This window comes from Chiloscyllium punctatum, chromosome 3 (assembly GCF_047496795.1).
Source record: "Chiloscyllium punctatum isolate Juve2018m chromosome 3, sChiPun1.3, whole genome shotgun sequence".
Taxonomy (NCBI): Eukaryota; Metazoa; Chordata; class Chondrichthyes; order Orectolobiformes; family Hemiscylliidae; genus Chiloscyllium; species Chiloscyllium punctatum.
In genome coordinates this window covers 43549726-43566511 of record NC_092741.1, presented here as the reverse complement: position 1 = coordinate 43566511, position 16786 = coordinate 43549726, and the positions used below count along the sequence as shown (strand labels likewise).

General features: G+C 39.2%; 1 protein-coding gene across 3 annotated transcripts in view; it reads left to right on the top strand.

Moving 5' to 3' along the window:
- afg1lb (AFG1 like ATPase b) overlaps positions 1 to 16786 on the top strand; it is a 171934-nt gene that overhangs the window by 107682 nt on the left and 47466 nt on the right. For all 3 annotated transcript variants that reach the window (XM_072552390.1, XM_072552401.1, XM_072552409.1), the window contains one exon: positions 535 to 593. In XM_072552390.1, the coding sequence (XP_072408491.1) occupies positions 535 to 593 (59 nt within the window). The remainder of the gene's footprint in view (positions 1 to 534; positions 594 to 16786) is intronic.

The following is a 16786-nucleotide window of genomic DNA, read 5'->3' as shown; positions in this document are numbered from 1 at the left end:
GATAGTCGTGAGTTGAAAGCCTGGTTCTTGCCACGAACCCTTTTTCTAAAGAAATCCAACACTCCATGCTGAAGAGGCTGGTGTTCCAACGACCATTCATGAATGCCTCTAAACATATATTGACCATGAAAGTTGTCTCTTCTGTACAACCTAAATCTGTTTATTATAGTTTATTTAAAAGTATTTTGCTGGACTATTCCATTGTGTTTGAACAGTGGCAGTACCAGTTGTTTATATGGTCCTTGTATAAAAATAAATCTTTATCTCTCTCTCTCTTTCAGAGTTGACTTGTATCACAAGTCTACATTGTAGACCTTTCTATTTCAGTTGGTCTGTGGACTTTCTGCTCTTGTTCACATCATAACTATCACTGATCAATAAAATGAGCTCTCTATATTGCTCGAGCAGGAATCAATTTTGTGTCTTTGGTCTTGCTATTATCTGCTATTGTTGGGGGGATGCATTTGCCAAAGTTAAAAAAGAAATGTTATTATCAAGCTAAGTAGCAAAGCTAATATCAATTTTCTCTTTCAGACCTCTATAAAAATGGGCTTCAGAGGGCTAACTTTGTGCCATTCATTGCTGTCCTGAAGGTAAAGGAAGTCATGTTTTGATGTTTTTCTCTCTGACTGTAATATTGATAATCAGGGTTTACACAGGTTCCTTTGATCTTGCCTTCAAGGAGAATGCAGCTAATAATTACTCCACCAATGCTGCTAATGGAATTGCTGTTCGAAAAGCAGAATCGAACAATGACAGGTCCTTAGATTTTTGAGTGGGCACACTGCAACTAGATAGCTTGTTTTTTTTTCTTAACTCTGTGATTGCCACAGGCAGTTTTGGGGAAAAGAAAACTGTGCAAGGGGAGTTTGTGGAGGAATCTTGTAGGAATCAAAGAGAGAAAAAAATGACATGTAGAAATCATCTGAATGGTGTTTTGAATCAGTACGTACACTGTCTAAGTACATTAACTCATTGTTGAGAGATCTATTCTTTTAAACACAGACTTCGTTGTGAGTTTGGCATGATTATTTGGAAAATGGTTACCTTTTAAACAGTTTATTGGATTTATGTAATTATGTTTACCAGGATTTTAAACTCTGAATTGTGAAGATAAACTGCATTTTGTTTTTTTGTTGTTGTTTGAGGCATGACTGTAAGTTTAACATTTTTTGTTTTTGAAAGAATATTTGTAGCTGCTTAACAATTTGCTTCTTAGTCATTCTGAATGCAGAATGTTGCATTTTATTGATTGTATGCACCCAAAAGAACAGAATCTGCAAATCAGTACAAAGGCTGTGGATGTGGGTTGGTGTCTGAAGGTTTTCTGACAGTTAATCTGGCAACCATGTTTATGATGACCTTTTCAGTCATCTTTTTTCATAGTAAGGCTTGAAAAATTCATTGCTTTTACCCAAGTCATTCAACTCTTTTCACTCATCATATACGTGAATGATTTATACTTAGGAAATGGAGGGCCATTATCAAAAATGGTAGATGCTGTCAGTTTGGTGGTTTTGCTAACATTGTGAAAGAATGTATCAATATGCAGAACAATATAAATGGTGGAAGCGTGGTTAAGACCATAAGGTAGGGGAGCAGGATAAAACCATTCAGTCAATCGAGTCTGCTCTGTCATTCAGTCACGGATGAAATGTTTCCCAACCCTATTCTGCCTTCTCTCCATAGTCCCTTTAAATGACATCAAATTTTGTTTGCCAAAGTATGTATTATGAGAATGAAGGAGATCATTTTTTGGCAGAAAATTAGAATCTAAATCATGTAGAGCAATAAGGAGAACACAGATATATTAATCAGTAAAAGAGGTAACACAAGGTAATGCCATCCAAACAGTCACTTTTATTCTCGCAGGTATAAGACACAAAAGCAAGAAGGTAATGCTTGGGTTATGTAGAACCAAAGTTAGATTGTGTATAATACTGTGAACGGTTCTGTTATCCATATCACAAAAAAGGATTTTGAAGCTCTAGAGAGTAGAATAAAGATGTGCAAGGATGTTACCAAAATTGAAAGCTGGAGAAATGAAACTAGTCAAGCAGAGGTGTATTGTCCGGACCAGTAATCCAGAGACCCAATCTAAAGTTCTGGGACCATGGATTTGAATCCAGCTATGATGGTGAAATTTGAATTCAATGAATAAATCTTGAACTAAAATCTAGTCTCATGGTGATCATGAAACCAATGTTAAATGTCGTAAATCTAGTTTTTTAATGTCCTTTTAAGGAAGAAATATCTGCCCCCTGGTCTGGCCAACATAACTGAGAGGCCTGAGAAAGCCACTAGTTATATCAGACTGCTACAAAGTCTGAGGTCAGTCTGCATTCACTAAGGCACTGGAAACAGCGGTGGCATACTCAGCTCTGTTGACCTTGCAAAGTCCTTCTTGCTAACCTGTGCCAAAATTGGGAGAGCTGCCCCATTCAAGGAAAGTGATGGCATCAGATGGAGTACCGGGCAGTGCACTCAGAGCTTGCACAGATCAACTGGCAGAGGTCTTCTCCAATATCTTCAACCTCTCCCTGCAGCAGGCCTCTGTCCCTGCCTGTTTTAAGAGGGCCAATATAATCCCTGTGCCTAAGAAGGCTCATACAGCATGTCTCGATGACTACCGCCCAGTGGCCCTAATTTCGGTGGTCATGAAGTGCTTTGGTCATGGCATTAATTAACTCCAACCTCCCCACTTCTCTTGACCCACTCCAATTTGCCTATTGGACCAACAGATCCACGTCAGATGCCATATCACTTGCCCTTCAGTCCTCCCAAGAACATCAATACACCAAGACAGCTCCATAAGAATCCTACTCATTGACTACAGTTCAGCCTTCAACACTATTATCCCCCTGAGACTGATTACTGAACTTAGTGATCTTGGACTAAACCCCACTCTCTGCAACTGGATCCTCAGTTTCCTGACCCACAGGCCACAATCATTGAAGATTGGGAACAATATTTCATCCTCATAACATTCAACATTGGAGCCCTTCCCAAGGGTGCGTACTCAGCAACCTACTGTATTCACTGTATACACATAACTGTCGCTAAATACCAGAATAATGTCATTTAAAAGTTCGCTGATGACACCACCATAGTCGGTTGAATCTCCGAAAGCGATGAAACAGACTACAGATGGGAGGTGGAAGTCCTGGAAAAATGGTGCACTGAAAATAACCTAGCTCTCAATGTCAGCAAAACCAAGAAACTCATTATTGAGTTTTGGCAGGATGTTACTCCTGCCGTCTACACATTAACAGCACAGAGGTGGAACGAGTGGAGAGTGTCATGGGAGTGATCACCCTCAACAAGTTTTCTTGGACTCTTCATGTGGAGGCACTGGTTACAAAGGCCCAACAACCCCTCTTCTTCTTCAGGCAGCTGAGGAAATTTGGCATGATAGTGAGTACCCTTGCCAACCTTTAAGTGTGCCATCGAGAGCATTCTGTCTGGATGTGGATGTATCGCTACCTGGAATGGCAACTTAAAGGACATTCAAGATTGGAGACAGTTACAGAGAGTGGTGAACTAGGCCTGGACAATTACAAAGACCAACCTCCCATCTATAGAATCCATCTACAAGGCCCGCTGACAAGGAAAAGTCGCCAGCATTCTCAAAGATCCATCCCACCCTGGCAATGCTTTTCTACAACCCCTACCATCGGGGAGAAGGTACAGAAGCCTGAACACACACCAGCAAGTTTTGTAACAGTTTCTACCCGACTGTTGTTAGAATACTGAATGAACTCACAAACTCTTTAACATTTGCCTGTACCTGTGTTTTTGCTTTTGCTGCTATTTATCCATTGTTTACTTATATGATTCTTAACTATGTGATCTGCCTGTATTGCTTGCAAGACAAAGCTTTTCACTGTGTCTTGGTACACAGGGCAATAAATTCAATTGAATTGAATTCAATTCAATTCCATAACTGAGCAGAACAATGTATGAAATAGTCATTCCTATAGAAACATACTTGATAGACCATGTCCCAGAGACCACCATCCCCATCCACCAGATGTTTCAGCACAGTGGTATACAGTTGGATGGCAATTGCCATTGAGGTCTTCACATCGATTCTGGATCCCATGAAGTTTCAAAGCATTGTATGGAACATGGGCAATGAAACATTCTGCTGATTACTACTTACCAACCATTTTTAGCAATGAGTTAGTTCTCATATATGTTGAGCACCATTTGGAGGGCACATAAGGGCACAGAATGTCCTCTGGATAAAGGGCATCAGTATCCATGACCAAGAATGGCTCATTAGCATGCTACTGACTGAGCTGACCAACATAATAGGGCACAGCCCCTGGACTGAGTCTTTGGCAGGTGGTGTGGGAACCATCTTCAGCTGCTTCAGCAAAGAACTTCCTTTCATCTTAACATCAGAAATGAAGATGTTCACTTGTGATTGCATGATGTTCAACACCATTCGTGACTCCTCAGATACTAAAGCAGTCCATGTCCAAATGCAGCAAGACCAGGACAATATCTTGGCTTGGCTAACATATGGCAAGTAATACGCATGCTACGCAAATGCCAAGAAATGACTGTCTCCAATCAGAATGAAGCTAACTATCACTTGAAATTCAATGGCATTGCCATTGTTGAACCAACATTCTGATGGTTACCATTGACCAGAAATTGAACTGAACTAGCCATTGAAGTACAGTGGCTACAAAGGAGATCAGAGTCTAGAAATACTACACCAATAACTCCGAGCCTGTCAACCAACTTCAAGGCACAAGTCAGGAGTCTGATGAAATACACCCCATTGGCCAAGAGCACTCATGAAGCTTGCTACCATTCACAAAACAGCCCGTTTGATTGGCACAACATCCTTAAACGTTCTGTCCCTTCACTATTGATGCACAGCGGTAATCCAGTGAGGCACTTTGGACAACACTTTCCAAACTCATGACCATTAACATCTGGAAGTTCAAGGGCAGCAGGTATATGGGCACTGACACACCATTCTGGAATGTTATTGAAGATTTGAAAACCGTGCTATCAAGTGGCATTACTGATGAATAACCTGCTCATTGTTGGTCAGGTAGGTTCTGCCAGGGCTACCTCATTCCCGAACTTGTTGCAAGCTTGGCCCAAACATGGACACAAGGGCTGAACATGAGGGAAAGTGAGGGTCACTGCCCTTGACATCGAGGCAACAAAATTGGCATTCTTCCTCCAGGTTTTGGGTGGTTAGGGTTTGGCTATGGAGGAGACTCAGGACCTGCACGTCCTTGAGGGCATGCAAGGGGGAGTTAGTACTAAGCCACAGGGCAGTGAGGTTGATTAGTGTGGGTGTCCCAGAGATGTTCTCTGAAACAATCCGCAAGTTGGCATCCTGTCTCCCCAACCACGTCAGGTGCATTAGATGACGTGTGTGGAAGTACAGCTAACTTTCTGCCAGATGTGGAAGGATCCTTTGGGGCCTTGGACGGAGGTGAGAGGAGAGGTGTGGGTGCAGGTTTTGCACTTCTTGTGATGGTAGGGGAAGATGCCAAGACAGGAGGATGGGTTGGTGGGGGGTTGTGGATCTGACAAGGGAATTGCAGAGGGAATGGTCTCTCTGAAACACAGATAGTGGTGGGGAGGGAAATATATCTCTGGTGGTGGGGTCAGTTTATAGGTGGCAAAAATGGTGAGGATGATGCGGTGTATCTGGAAGTTGGTGGGTTGGACAATGACGACCAGGGGTGTTCTGTCCTTGTTGTGGTTGGAAGGGTGGGGTTCAAGAGTGGAGGTGCAGGAAGTGGAGGAGATATGCTGGAGTGCATAGTCAATCATATGGGAGGGAAAATTGTGGTCTTTGAAGAAGGAGGCCATCTGGGATGTTCTGCGGTGGAATTGGTTCTCCTGGGAGTAGATGTGGCAGAGGAAGAAGAATTAGGAATAAGGGATAGCATTTTTACAGGAGGCAGGGTGGGAGGAGGTGTAGTTTAGGTAGCAGTGGGAGTCCGTGGGTTTTTAGTGGATGTCAGTGTTGGGTTGCTTGCCGGAAGTGGAGAAGGAGAGGCCCAGTAAGTTTGGGGGGTGGGGGGGGGGGGGGCGGGGGGGAGGTGTCTGAGATGGTTCAGGTGAACTTGAGATCAGGGTGGAAAGTGTTTGTGAAGTTGATGAACTGTTCAACCTCCTCATGGGAGCACAAGGTAGCGCCAATACAGTTATTGATGTAGCAGAGGAAAAGGTGGGGGATGGTGCCAGTGTAGCTGCAGAAGATGGACTGTTTCAGGTACCCAATGAAGAGGAAGGCATAGCTGGGGCCCATGCGGGTACACATGACTGCCCCTTTGGTTTGGAGGAAGTGGGAGGATTGGAAGGGGAAGTTGTTGAGGATAAGTACCAGTTTAGCCAGTCGAGTGAGTGTGTCAGTGGAAGGGTCCTGGTTGGATTGGCATGAGAAGAAGAATAGAACACTCTCCACTTAGCTGGATGAGTGCAGCTCAAACAACCACTGAAAGCAGCACATGATAGGATGTCGGAAAATGAAGGGCAAGCCCCTCCCACATATTTCACTAAAAGACTTCTTCATGTGAGGCACTGAGTAAAAGGTGAGATACAGCCTGCGTACGTTGTCAGCAATAGATTGTCAAGAATAAACTCCCAACACGTGGAGACATCAAACAGGTGTCCTCCTTTCACCCAGTGTTGTAGTATTCTATTCCTGCACTCCTTTCACTCAGCTCCTTGGAAGACAAAACCTGTCCAAGGAAGTACTGATACCTGAGATTAAAACCCTTTGTGATATTGAAATGACAACGCAGTAAAAGTGAGTATGTTTATTTTATTCACCACCCCCAATTATATCTATTGGAATGCGTAAGTGGAAAGTAAAATCAATGTGTAACAATCTTGTTCATTATTGTTGTATACTCTAAAATACATAGCCTGATTGGATCCCTTATAAGCAATTTACCGTACATATGGTTTTTTTAAAGAGCTGCAGGAGTCTTGCATTAATTTGAAAAATTTAAATTTGGTTGAAATAGACGCTGCTTCCACTGGACCACTCCATCCCCCAGAGTCCAAGGTTTTAAATGAGACAAAAATGAAGTAACCCTAACAATAAAATCAAATCAAGAACAGTAAACTTTCCTGTCTTTCACTTGATCCTTTTATTTATCAGTAAAGGCAAAACATTCAGAAATTTGAATGTTTCTCTCTTTGACTTTAGATTGCTCACATCCTATGTTACCAAATCAAGCAACTATCTTGATAGTATAATGTAATTTCAGAATTCACAATGTATCGGTCTTGCTGTGGAGAGCTAGAACTGAAACTTGGATGATGTGAACGCTGTGATGTTTTTACCATCGTGAACAAACATAACTGTTGCTTTGTACAGGAGAAAACTGACCTCTGTTGTTATTGCTGATCTTTAAATCATTCAATTTTGTAAAAGGTTGTTTCCAATGGATACGATGAGCCAGTCTGATCACATAGCACATAGCTAATGTATATGAGATGTTAAACCATTTTCCCTTGTAAGCTTCTTTTATCCGATAGATTGGTGTTTCTTAGTATTTTTGTTACTTGGATATCTCTGTTCCATTAACAAGCATCATTGCAATAGTGAATGGCATGAGCAATTAACCATCCTCTTAGAGTCATCTGCCTAGAAGCTTAAATTGAGTTGTCAGATTGCAGCCTTATAAGACTTTGACCCTACAACAGCCTTTTATAAACTACAATGACCCAAAGACCAACCTGTGAGGTCAGTACTGTGACCTCTGTGCGGCTGTCACCTGAGCTGAGTACTGGGGTTAATCCGCTGCCGACATATTTGCTTATCAATTGACTTTGCAGTGCAGAGTCTGCCCACTGATGTCAATTTAATTCTTTGCTGTTCATGACAAGTTCTAAATCTTTGCCACATAAGTTTTGCATCAATTTTTTAAAATATGCCTTTCGTCTTCACTTCAAAAGTATGTTAGGCTTATTTGGTATCATACAATTAGGCCTATATCAATGGTGTATTCTTTAAGTTTCTAATGAAGGCCTAACTCTAACCAAGCCTTACCCACTAACTCCCACTCTAGTTGAAAGGATCAGGGCCCATAATGAAACTAATAAATTTCCTCTGTTTTTGGTATACTGATGTAATGCCGAATCAAGTTTTCTGTTTTTAATCCCAGGGCAATTAGTATAGTCATTGGGATTTTTAAGTTCTTTGTTACAGGCCACCTCGGAGGTCTGCAGAGAAGAACCCTAATCCAATAAACGTCTCATTTAGATCATGAAAAGAAAGACTAAGGAGAAGCCCCACAGGAGAGGTCGTTTCCACTGCCTCTAAGCAGCAACACTATGGGGAACTGTCAAATTAACCAGGAGGTCCCCATATTTAACATGCATTTTCTGTTGAAACTAATAATAGAATAATTATTTAATGCAGGTAGAACCTTTATAACAGGCCATAAAAGAAATAATAATTGTCCTCCAAAGAACTTGCCATTATGTTAGCTGTCTTGCAAAAGGCATGGGGGAGGGTGTGAGAAATGCAAGTAATAAATAGCTCTGGCTGAAGTTGGTCACAGAAAAAAGAATTGATAATTAGATGTAATTAGGGTGTATGAATCGTTGTCTTCTGTTTTGGGAATGAATAAATTTGGAAGAAAAAACCCTTGTGGTGAACATGCTTTGATGTAAGAAGAGTAGTTGTGGCTTGGCAGCATAAAGGCAGTGTTTTATACTTTTTGCATAATAGCTGTAACACAGAAATGGTGAAAGGACTATAGCCCCCTATTTGCTTTAGACCAAGTGCTTTGAGGTTGGTTGATTCTTTTCAAACAAAAAGCATCAAAAGTTTTCAGCTGTTGGTAATGAGGAGTAGACCTCAACACAGCTGAAGGAGTGAGTTATCTCTAGTTTCTCCCTCTGGACTGAACAATAACAGATCAAAAAATTGAACTTGCATCTTAATCGTGATTGAGGCGCAAGGTAGAGTTTGTAGGTGGAAAAAGTGTTTTAACTTGACTTTTTGCAAGCTTGTGGTGTTGCATGTAGTAATGTAGCATGCAAATATGACTTAAGTACAAGTACTGTTCACAGATGTAAACTTGTTCCTGTTTTGTGATGATGGGTTGGACATTCTCAGTGGAGATGATTTTATTGCAAAAAAACAAATGCACATCACGCTGCTATTTTGGCTTCTTCCTGAGTGATCACTGTGTATAAAGGGAAAATAACTACGGAGGGTTGTTCCAGCACTGTTTAGAATTGGTTCCTTGTGCAAACATAGCAACTGAGAACGACTAATTCTTCCCCTGGTTTTACTAATTTGTTGCTGTTTCTGTTCATGTTTTGCCTATCAACTACAGAGGAATAAAGGTTTATTACAGGAGTTCTGGAAGGAATTGTGTTTCAAATTTACAGCTATATGTTAGATTTTAAAAGCTTAAGGATTGACATATTGGTTTCAAAATTAACAAGATAATTAAACTGTAAAGGTTTTTTCAGTCTTGCTCAACAACAGTCAGCTGTTTTGCTTTACCATTGAATCCTCTAATCCTATGTACAGCTTGGTTCTAACGTCCAAAAAAATGTTATAGACTAAAGCTGAAAAGTATCTGGGGAAAAGGTATTCAATTAAGCCAGAATGAGGTGAAAAGTTGGATGCTGGATTAAGCTGATTTCATCTCTGTCCATTGTGGTATTGGTTTATAATTTCACTACTTTTAACGTTCAAAGGAAGTGCTTTCAAAATGGGGTTTAATTTCCTCTAATGCCATACTTGTTTGTTGTTCTCATGTGTAAAACATAATCTATTAGAGGTGTTTAAGATGATGAGCTAATTGATGGGAAGCTATTTTCTCTGGTGTGGTGTCAAGGGCATAACCTTGAAGTTAGGGCTAGGCCATTCAGCGATGATGTTGGGAGTACTTCTTCACACAAAGGATAGTTGAAATCTGGAACTCTGTTCCCCAAAAAGCAGTTGTGGTTGGGTGTCAATTGAAAATTGAAAAACTAAGATTTAAAGACACCTTTGCCTCACAAAAATGTGGATTTAAGATGATCTAATTGCTTGGAGGAACAGGCTTAAGGGGACAAATGATCTGCTGTTGACCCAATATTCCTCAATGTGTGAAAATAGGAAATACTTGCAAAGCAAACCACTGCATCTATGTTTTAAAAAGCCTTGAATTAATTGGAAACATGTTTTAAAATGCAGGAAAAGTTCAGTTATGGATATTTGCCACCAATGAAAAGGTGTTTGTATTGTTTCACTCAGACCTGCCCTGATGGAATCATCACATCGCTTTGCGGATATTTCCTCCCAGTCACCTGAGTGTGTTTTCGTATTCCATTCTTGATTCTCAGACATTGGCTCAGATTTGACTGTGATAGATGTTATTAAATGGCCTACCATAGATTAAGCCTTAGCCATGTACAAAAAGGATTTTGGTTTTTTTGTGTGGCAAGGAGTGAATGTGTGAGCTGATAATATTCAACAAGGGCAAATTGAATACATCGATTGCATCTGTGGTATGTTTTTGTTTTGTTTGTGCCCTTTCCACACCAGTTCTTTGCATATGTTGCTTCCAGGTTTGATTTCTTTGAAGATTTTTGACCTATCTTCCATTTCTCCCTGCTTTGCTTTCCATTTCTCCCTGTTTTTGCTTCATGTTTCCTCCCTCCCCCTCAATGACACCTTTACCAAGTTAGGCTGGTTCCCCGTACTGCAGCAAAGCGATTTCAAGATCCTCGCTTCATCTTCAAATCTCTTTTAAGCTTCACCCAGCATATATGATCATACCTAAAGCCATCACTGTCATGGATTGATCCTTCAGCCTCTCTCTCTTTCAACTTTTACAATATGATTCAGTAAAACCATTCTCCCAACCTACTAAAAGATCCTACATTATTTATTTTTGCCATTCTATTAATCACATTAATCCATAATGTGTTTGCTGCTCTCTTGCCATTTTCTGATGTGTTGAACGACTATGTTTAGAATGAAGTATGTGACATCAATAAGTTTTTGTCTTCATTTTTACAGGAGTGAAACCTTTCATCAAAGGGAAGCTAAAACTAACATTCCAGTTAAATCTTGCCAGTTGTTATTGAGAGGGTTTTATAGTGACTGACCATTTAGGGTTTTACAGATCATTTCAGCAAGTTTGGAAAGATGATGAGGACTGTGGGGGGGGGGTTAATTTTACATTTTTAAGAAGTACAGCTAAAAGATTGTTTTTTTTATGTTATGCCTGTGTTGAAACAAGAAAGTGACTGATAAATTGAAGCTGACACTTGTTCACAGACAAACCTCTGCTTTCATTACGACTGAATATCCTATAGAAATAAATACAATGAGAAAGGTTCAGAATTGAGATCTGTAGTAAACAAAAACGAATTGAATAACAACATACTAGATGTAACACTGAAATCATTTTAATAAGGAAAATCTATCAGATTTTTATTATACTTCAGTTGTAGGATATGGAATGCCTCTTCAGCAATCAGGTTGGAAACAGATTTTCTTGTAGCTTTTTAAAAAAGAAAATAGATATATATTTGAAAACGTAAGAAGCCTAAAAGAATGATTAAACTGGGCAGTTTTAGAGGACCCACAAAGGTGTGAATAGCTTCTGACAGTTATTTTGAGGAACCTTAATAGAATACTAAATTATATCCCTTTTTAAAAAAAAACTGAACTGCATAATGTATTTTTAAAGTGGATTCATCTCAAACTTACCAGATATGGCTTTCTGTAACTTGTAGCTTGAGATTTTGTATCCCAAAACAAAGACAGTGCGGGGGTACTGAGAAAGCTTTGCAGTGCCTCACTTAAATGGGATTATATGTATTCATGTCTCATGCAGGGTTCCAGTAGTTGACTTGGCAATCTTCATTTATGCATTTTGAGCACTTCACGGTGCAATTATGAATGATTCAAAGAATCAGTCCTTAACAACCTAAATTTTAAAGGCTGATTAGGACAAGGATTGATAGTATAGTAGTGTAGAACTTGTTGCAGCATCATTTCTGGAATCATTATTAATCATTTCTGGTCAGACACGTTTCTGTATTTTGCTGACTATCTTCAGCTATGGTGTTTAACCCTTGGGCTACCAATCACCACATTATGTTACCTTTAATCCCCACACAACCAAACTTGGGATACAAGAGCTCTAAATTGATAGTTTGGGTAACCTCATTAAGGAGAATGCTAATGTAGATTGCTTGAAAATTACTCTTCCCATTTACATGTTTCCCCTTCCAACTACTTTGAAAAATAATCTGGGCAACATTTTCCTGTGAAAGTGCTAAATTTCCTTCCTGTATACTTTTAACAGTTTTGCATGAGAATAACTGACCCTTCTCTACAATTTAAAAAAAAAAGTAAAAGCAAAATACTGTGAATTCAGGAGATATGAAATAAACAACAAAGTGCAGGAGATATTCAGCTGGTCTGACAACATCTGCAGAGAAAGAATTAGAGTTAATATTTTGAGTCCAATGTGAATCCTCTGAATTCTCTTTAAGTGCTGGACATTTGCTTTTGGGAGTTTGATCAAAGAGTACCCACTAAGGTTCAAGAGATCCATTATGTCATGTCTCTTGGTTGGTAAAAGCCCAGTATGATAATGTATTTGGTAGATGCACTCCTGTGTGATTGTCATTGTGTTAAGCATGAACTGGCATTCTCGAACACATTGCATGGACAAACCTTGTATTTGAATGGAGCTGAACACTTAACTGCTGGCAGTAGCATTCTATAAGCATGCTGGTTTAGGAGAATTTCCACAGTGCTATGAAAAAGTCAATAGTAAAAGTGATGCAACATATATTTTTGTATTAGTTATTTATCTTAACTCATCCTTTGTGTAGCGGAAAATAATAAATAATGTATATCTGTCTTGCACTTTAACATTCTCTGAAAGAAGGTGTACGCGGAAACATGAACATGTCGCAATAGTTATGACAGTCTAAAAGATAGCTAGCTGAAGCCCAAGATGGGCCTGATTTCTGTTGATAGCTACAGTTGGGCCAATAACTACAAAAATAATCAGGTTTTCTTGATTATGAAGGTGTATAATGAGAATTTTACCTCCAGCTGTAAGTGGTCAGCAAGGTGCAAAGGTTTTGTTATATGTGCCAGAAGTTTTCAGAACTTGCTTTATCTTGTTCATAACATCACCAGAAAGTTCCTCATTCATGTCATGCAAACTGCAGCTTTGTTCTCTTTATTGCCTTTGCACGTATGCCTAACCTTTTGTCCTTTTGCAGCACAGAAACTTCCATGATCTAGAGTCTCAATAGATTGCAAAGATACATCAGAGATGAAAGATTGCATCATTGAAAATCACTATAATGCCTGTCAAGAACCCTGACAGCGTGAATAAAAGTAATTCAGAACAATTATTTCCAATTATAGAGAGTAAATGAAAGACGGGAATCAAGCCACAGTATCTTTTAAAAAAAAATAATACTGCATACAGCAGATCAAGTTGAGAAATCTAAAAATATGATTTAGCCTTAATCCTGGAGTACCACAGAGCTTGATTTTTTTTTGTACATCACTGTCACCTATTAACAATTGCTTGTCATATGAATAACTTAGAAAATCCACTTTGCAAACTTTAAAAATAAACTTTGCAAATAACATTCTGCCATGAGGCATTTGATTCCTTTAGCACTTGGGAATACTGAGAAATGGGTGTAAAGATGTACCTCAGTACAGATATGAGACATTTTTAAAATCAAACTTTTTTTAATGGATTTCAATCAAACTTCTAAGGAAAAATACTTTTATGGAACTTATTCTCTTGCTTTCTTTTTGCCCTAATTCCTCCCCTGGAAGCAGATTGACAAATCATTAAGAATGTCTGTTCCTGGAGGAAATAGATTCAGTTTACACAAGTAAAAGTGTAGCTTTGGGGAATTCCATTTTCTTACATCTCTTGGCTGGTAAAGGCCCAGTATGAGAATGTATTTGGTCGATGCACTCTTATGTGGTTAGCTTTGTGTTGAACATGAATTGGCATTCTTGAAAATACTGCATGGGCAAACCTTGTGTTTGAATGGAGCTGAACACTTAACTGCTAGCAGTAGCTCTCTGTAAGTATGCTGATCCTGCTCAGTTTAATAAGGGTATAATAATAACTTTATTTTAAATGACAATGTAAAATATTGGTAGGGGTGCTTTGGTACTGTTTAGTACAGTTCCAATTGATAGTACCCCATATGAAGAAATAACAAAACTCAGTCACAAACCGTACTTTTGAAATTATTGCTGACACTTGATGATGACAACTTAACATCAACAATAAAGATCTGATCAAATCAATAGTTAATTATTAAAATCAGCAGCTTATTTCATTAATAATCTAATGTGGGCTTGAGTAAAGGTATTTATTTCCTTCTTTGGCAAAATATGTTTTACTTTTAAAAAAATTCAGCGATAAAGCATTTTCGTTGTTTAAGTTTTGTATCTTTTCCTCTTTGGTGGTTAATAGCAAAGGTCACATGGGGAAAGTGGGAGTTATAGCTTTTGTCATTCTGTACTGTTTCTACTAGCTACTTTTGGCTCTTGTACTTGAGACAGCTTTTGTAAGTAAATTCTCGCTTCCTATACCCCTGAAAAAAGAAGCTCCACTTGCCCAGATATCAGACTGAATTGAAGATGTGCCTAAGGATTGTCACAGAAGCCATTTTGTTCTCTACCCTCAATGTAATCTATCAAGACTTGGAAAAGGGACAAAAAAGTATTTGACTTATGTGCTATCAGCTAAACACTTTTTAAAAAAAGTTTGCTTCATGAAAGTGAATAGAGGCAATGTAACTTATCGTTGTATTTGTTTATCTCAACTCGCCTTTTGTGGAGCAGAAAATAAATACAATACAATGGTATTATATTTTAATATTCTCATAACAATCCTTCTGCTTTTCTTAGTTTTTATCAAATCTATCTCGAATAACCATTTCTGCTTAAGGACCCAGGCAGACTTCTGGATTTTGAACTTAGAAGTTTGATAAAAGATTGCTTAAGGAAAAGTGATTGATTTTAGTGATTGTTCCAAGGTCAGCCAGGAGGACCTCAGAACAAATGAGTTCCCTGATTGTGGTTGTTAATCAGGTCTGATCAAGGACACCTGGCTGACAACTAAGAACAGAAGTGTCAGACATCCTGATGCCTTAGGAATTGACTTGATTAGATTGTACCAAAGTCAAGGACTTGCTGCTATAAATAAAGTGTGTCTTGGTGATGGGATACCAGCTTCTGTGGAGTTACTTCACTGGTGACAAGATTAAAGCATGTCTTGAAGAAACTCTCAGCAGTCATTTTTGAGTTGGGGTAAAGGCTGGTTGGTATGTAGCATTAATCACATAACCATGCAAAACCACCAACTAGCTGAAGCCCAATTAGACTTCAAACAGGCACTAGAACTGGCTGTATCTTTGGAATTGCATTTTGGTAATACAAACAAGACTTATGCAATTAATGGTACGGCTCTGGGTAGTGTTGTAGAACAGATAGACCTAGGGGTTCAGGTGCATAATTCTTTGAAATGTGTATAACAGGTAGATGGTGGTTAAGAAGGCGCTTAGCTCAGACCTTTGAGTATCGGAGTTGGGATGTCATATTGAAGTACAGGATGTTGGTGAGGCTTCTTCTGGAGTACTGTGCACAGTTCTGGTCACCCTGTTAAAGGAAGGACATTATTACTTGGAGAGGGTTCAGAAAAAAAATTACCAGGATATTACTGTTTGAGTTATAAAAATAAGTTGGGACTTTTTTTCACTGGACTGAAGAAGGTTGAGGAGTGAACTTATAGAGGTTTATAAAATCATGAGGGGTGTAGATATGGTGAATGACAAGGGTTTTTTTTAAGGTGAGAGGAGAAAGATTTAAAAAGGACAGGGGAGGCAACTTCTTTACACAGAGTGGTTTGTGTGTTAAATGAATTGCCAGAGAAGGTGGTGGATGCAGGTATAGTTACAAAGTTTAAAAGTCATTGGGGTAAGTTAATGAATCGGAAAAGTTTGTAGAGATATGGGCCAAATGCAGACATGTGGGACTAGTTTAGTATGGGAACATGGTTTGCATGGACTGGTTGGACCGAAGAATCTGTTTCCGTGCTTTATGACACTGAGTGACGAATTTTATAACAATTTATTCCACAAGAGGTGAGAGTTACTAATTGGTTGGCAAGTTACCTCTGAATAGCCAAGGTATTGCCATAGAGAGAGAGAATCAGGGGATCTTAGGTTCCCATGTTTCTTCGTAATTCAAATATAGGTGCAGGCATGAACATATTCCCTTTGTTTGAAAAGAATGGTCCCTACTTATCTATTATGTCAATTCTCATAAGTGTCAATGAGCCATATTGGCTGGTTATCTTAAATTGGCTGTTAGTGTCGCAATGAATGCACTCTGGATTGTTCAGTAAATGCTACCCAATCACTGAGTCGCTTCAAATGATGGGCATTTTGTTTGGGTTTTGCAAGCATGTGTTAATTGAGCAGGGTCTTGACTTTGTCCATCACAGACAGCCAGAGGAACATGTCTAATGCAGTCTGCCAGTTGTTGGGATGTAAACTTAGATACCTGATGTGCTTCAGAACTGAAATTCAAACATGACACTGCTTCATTGCGTGGTAGGCAGAACATGTTTTATACTGAAGTAGTAGGAAAAAGCCCACTCCATCTCCACTGTATTGCAGCAGTGTGAAGCAATGTGCTTAAACTGTTATTCAATTTTTGAAATACTTTGCCTTTCCAAAATAATTTGAGGTAGACTGTACAATTATTGGGTCTGAAAAC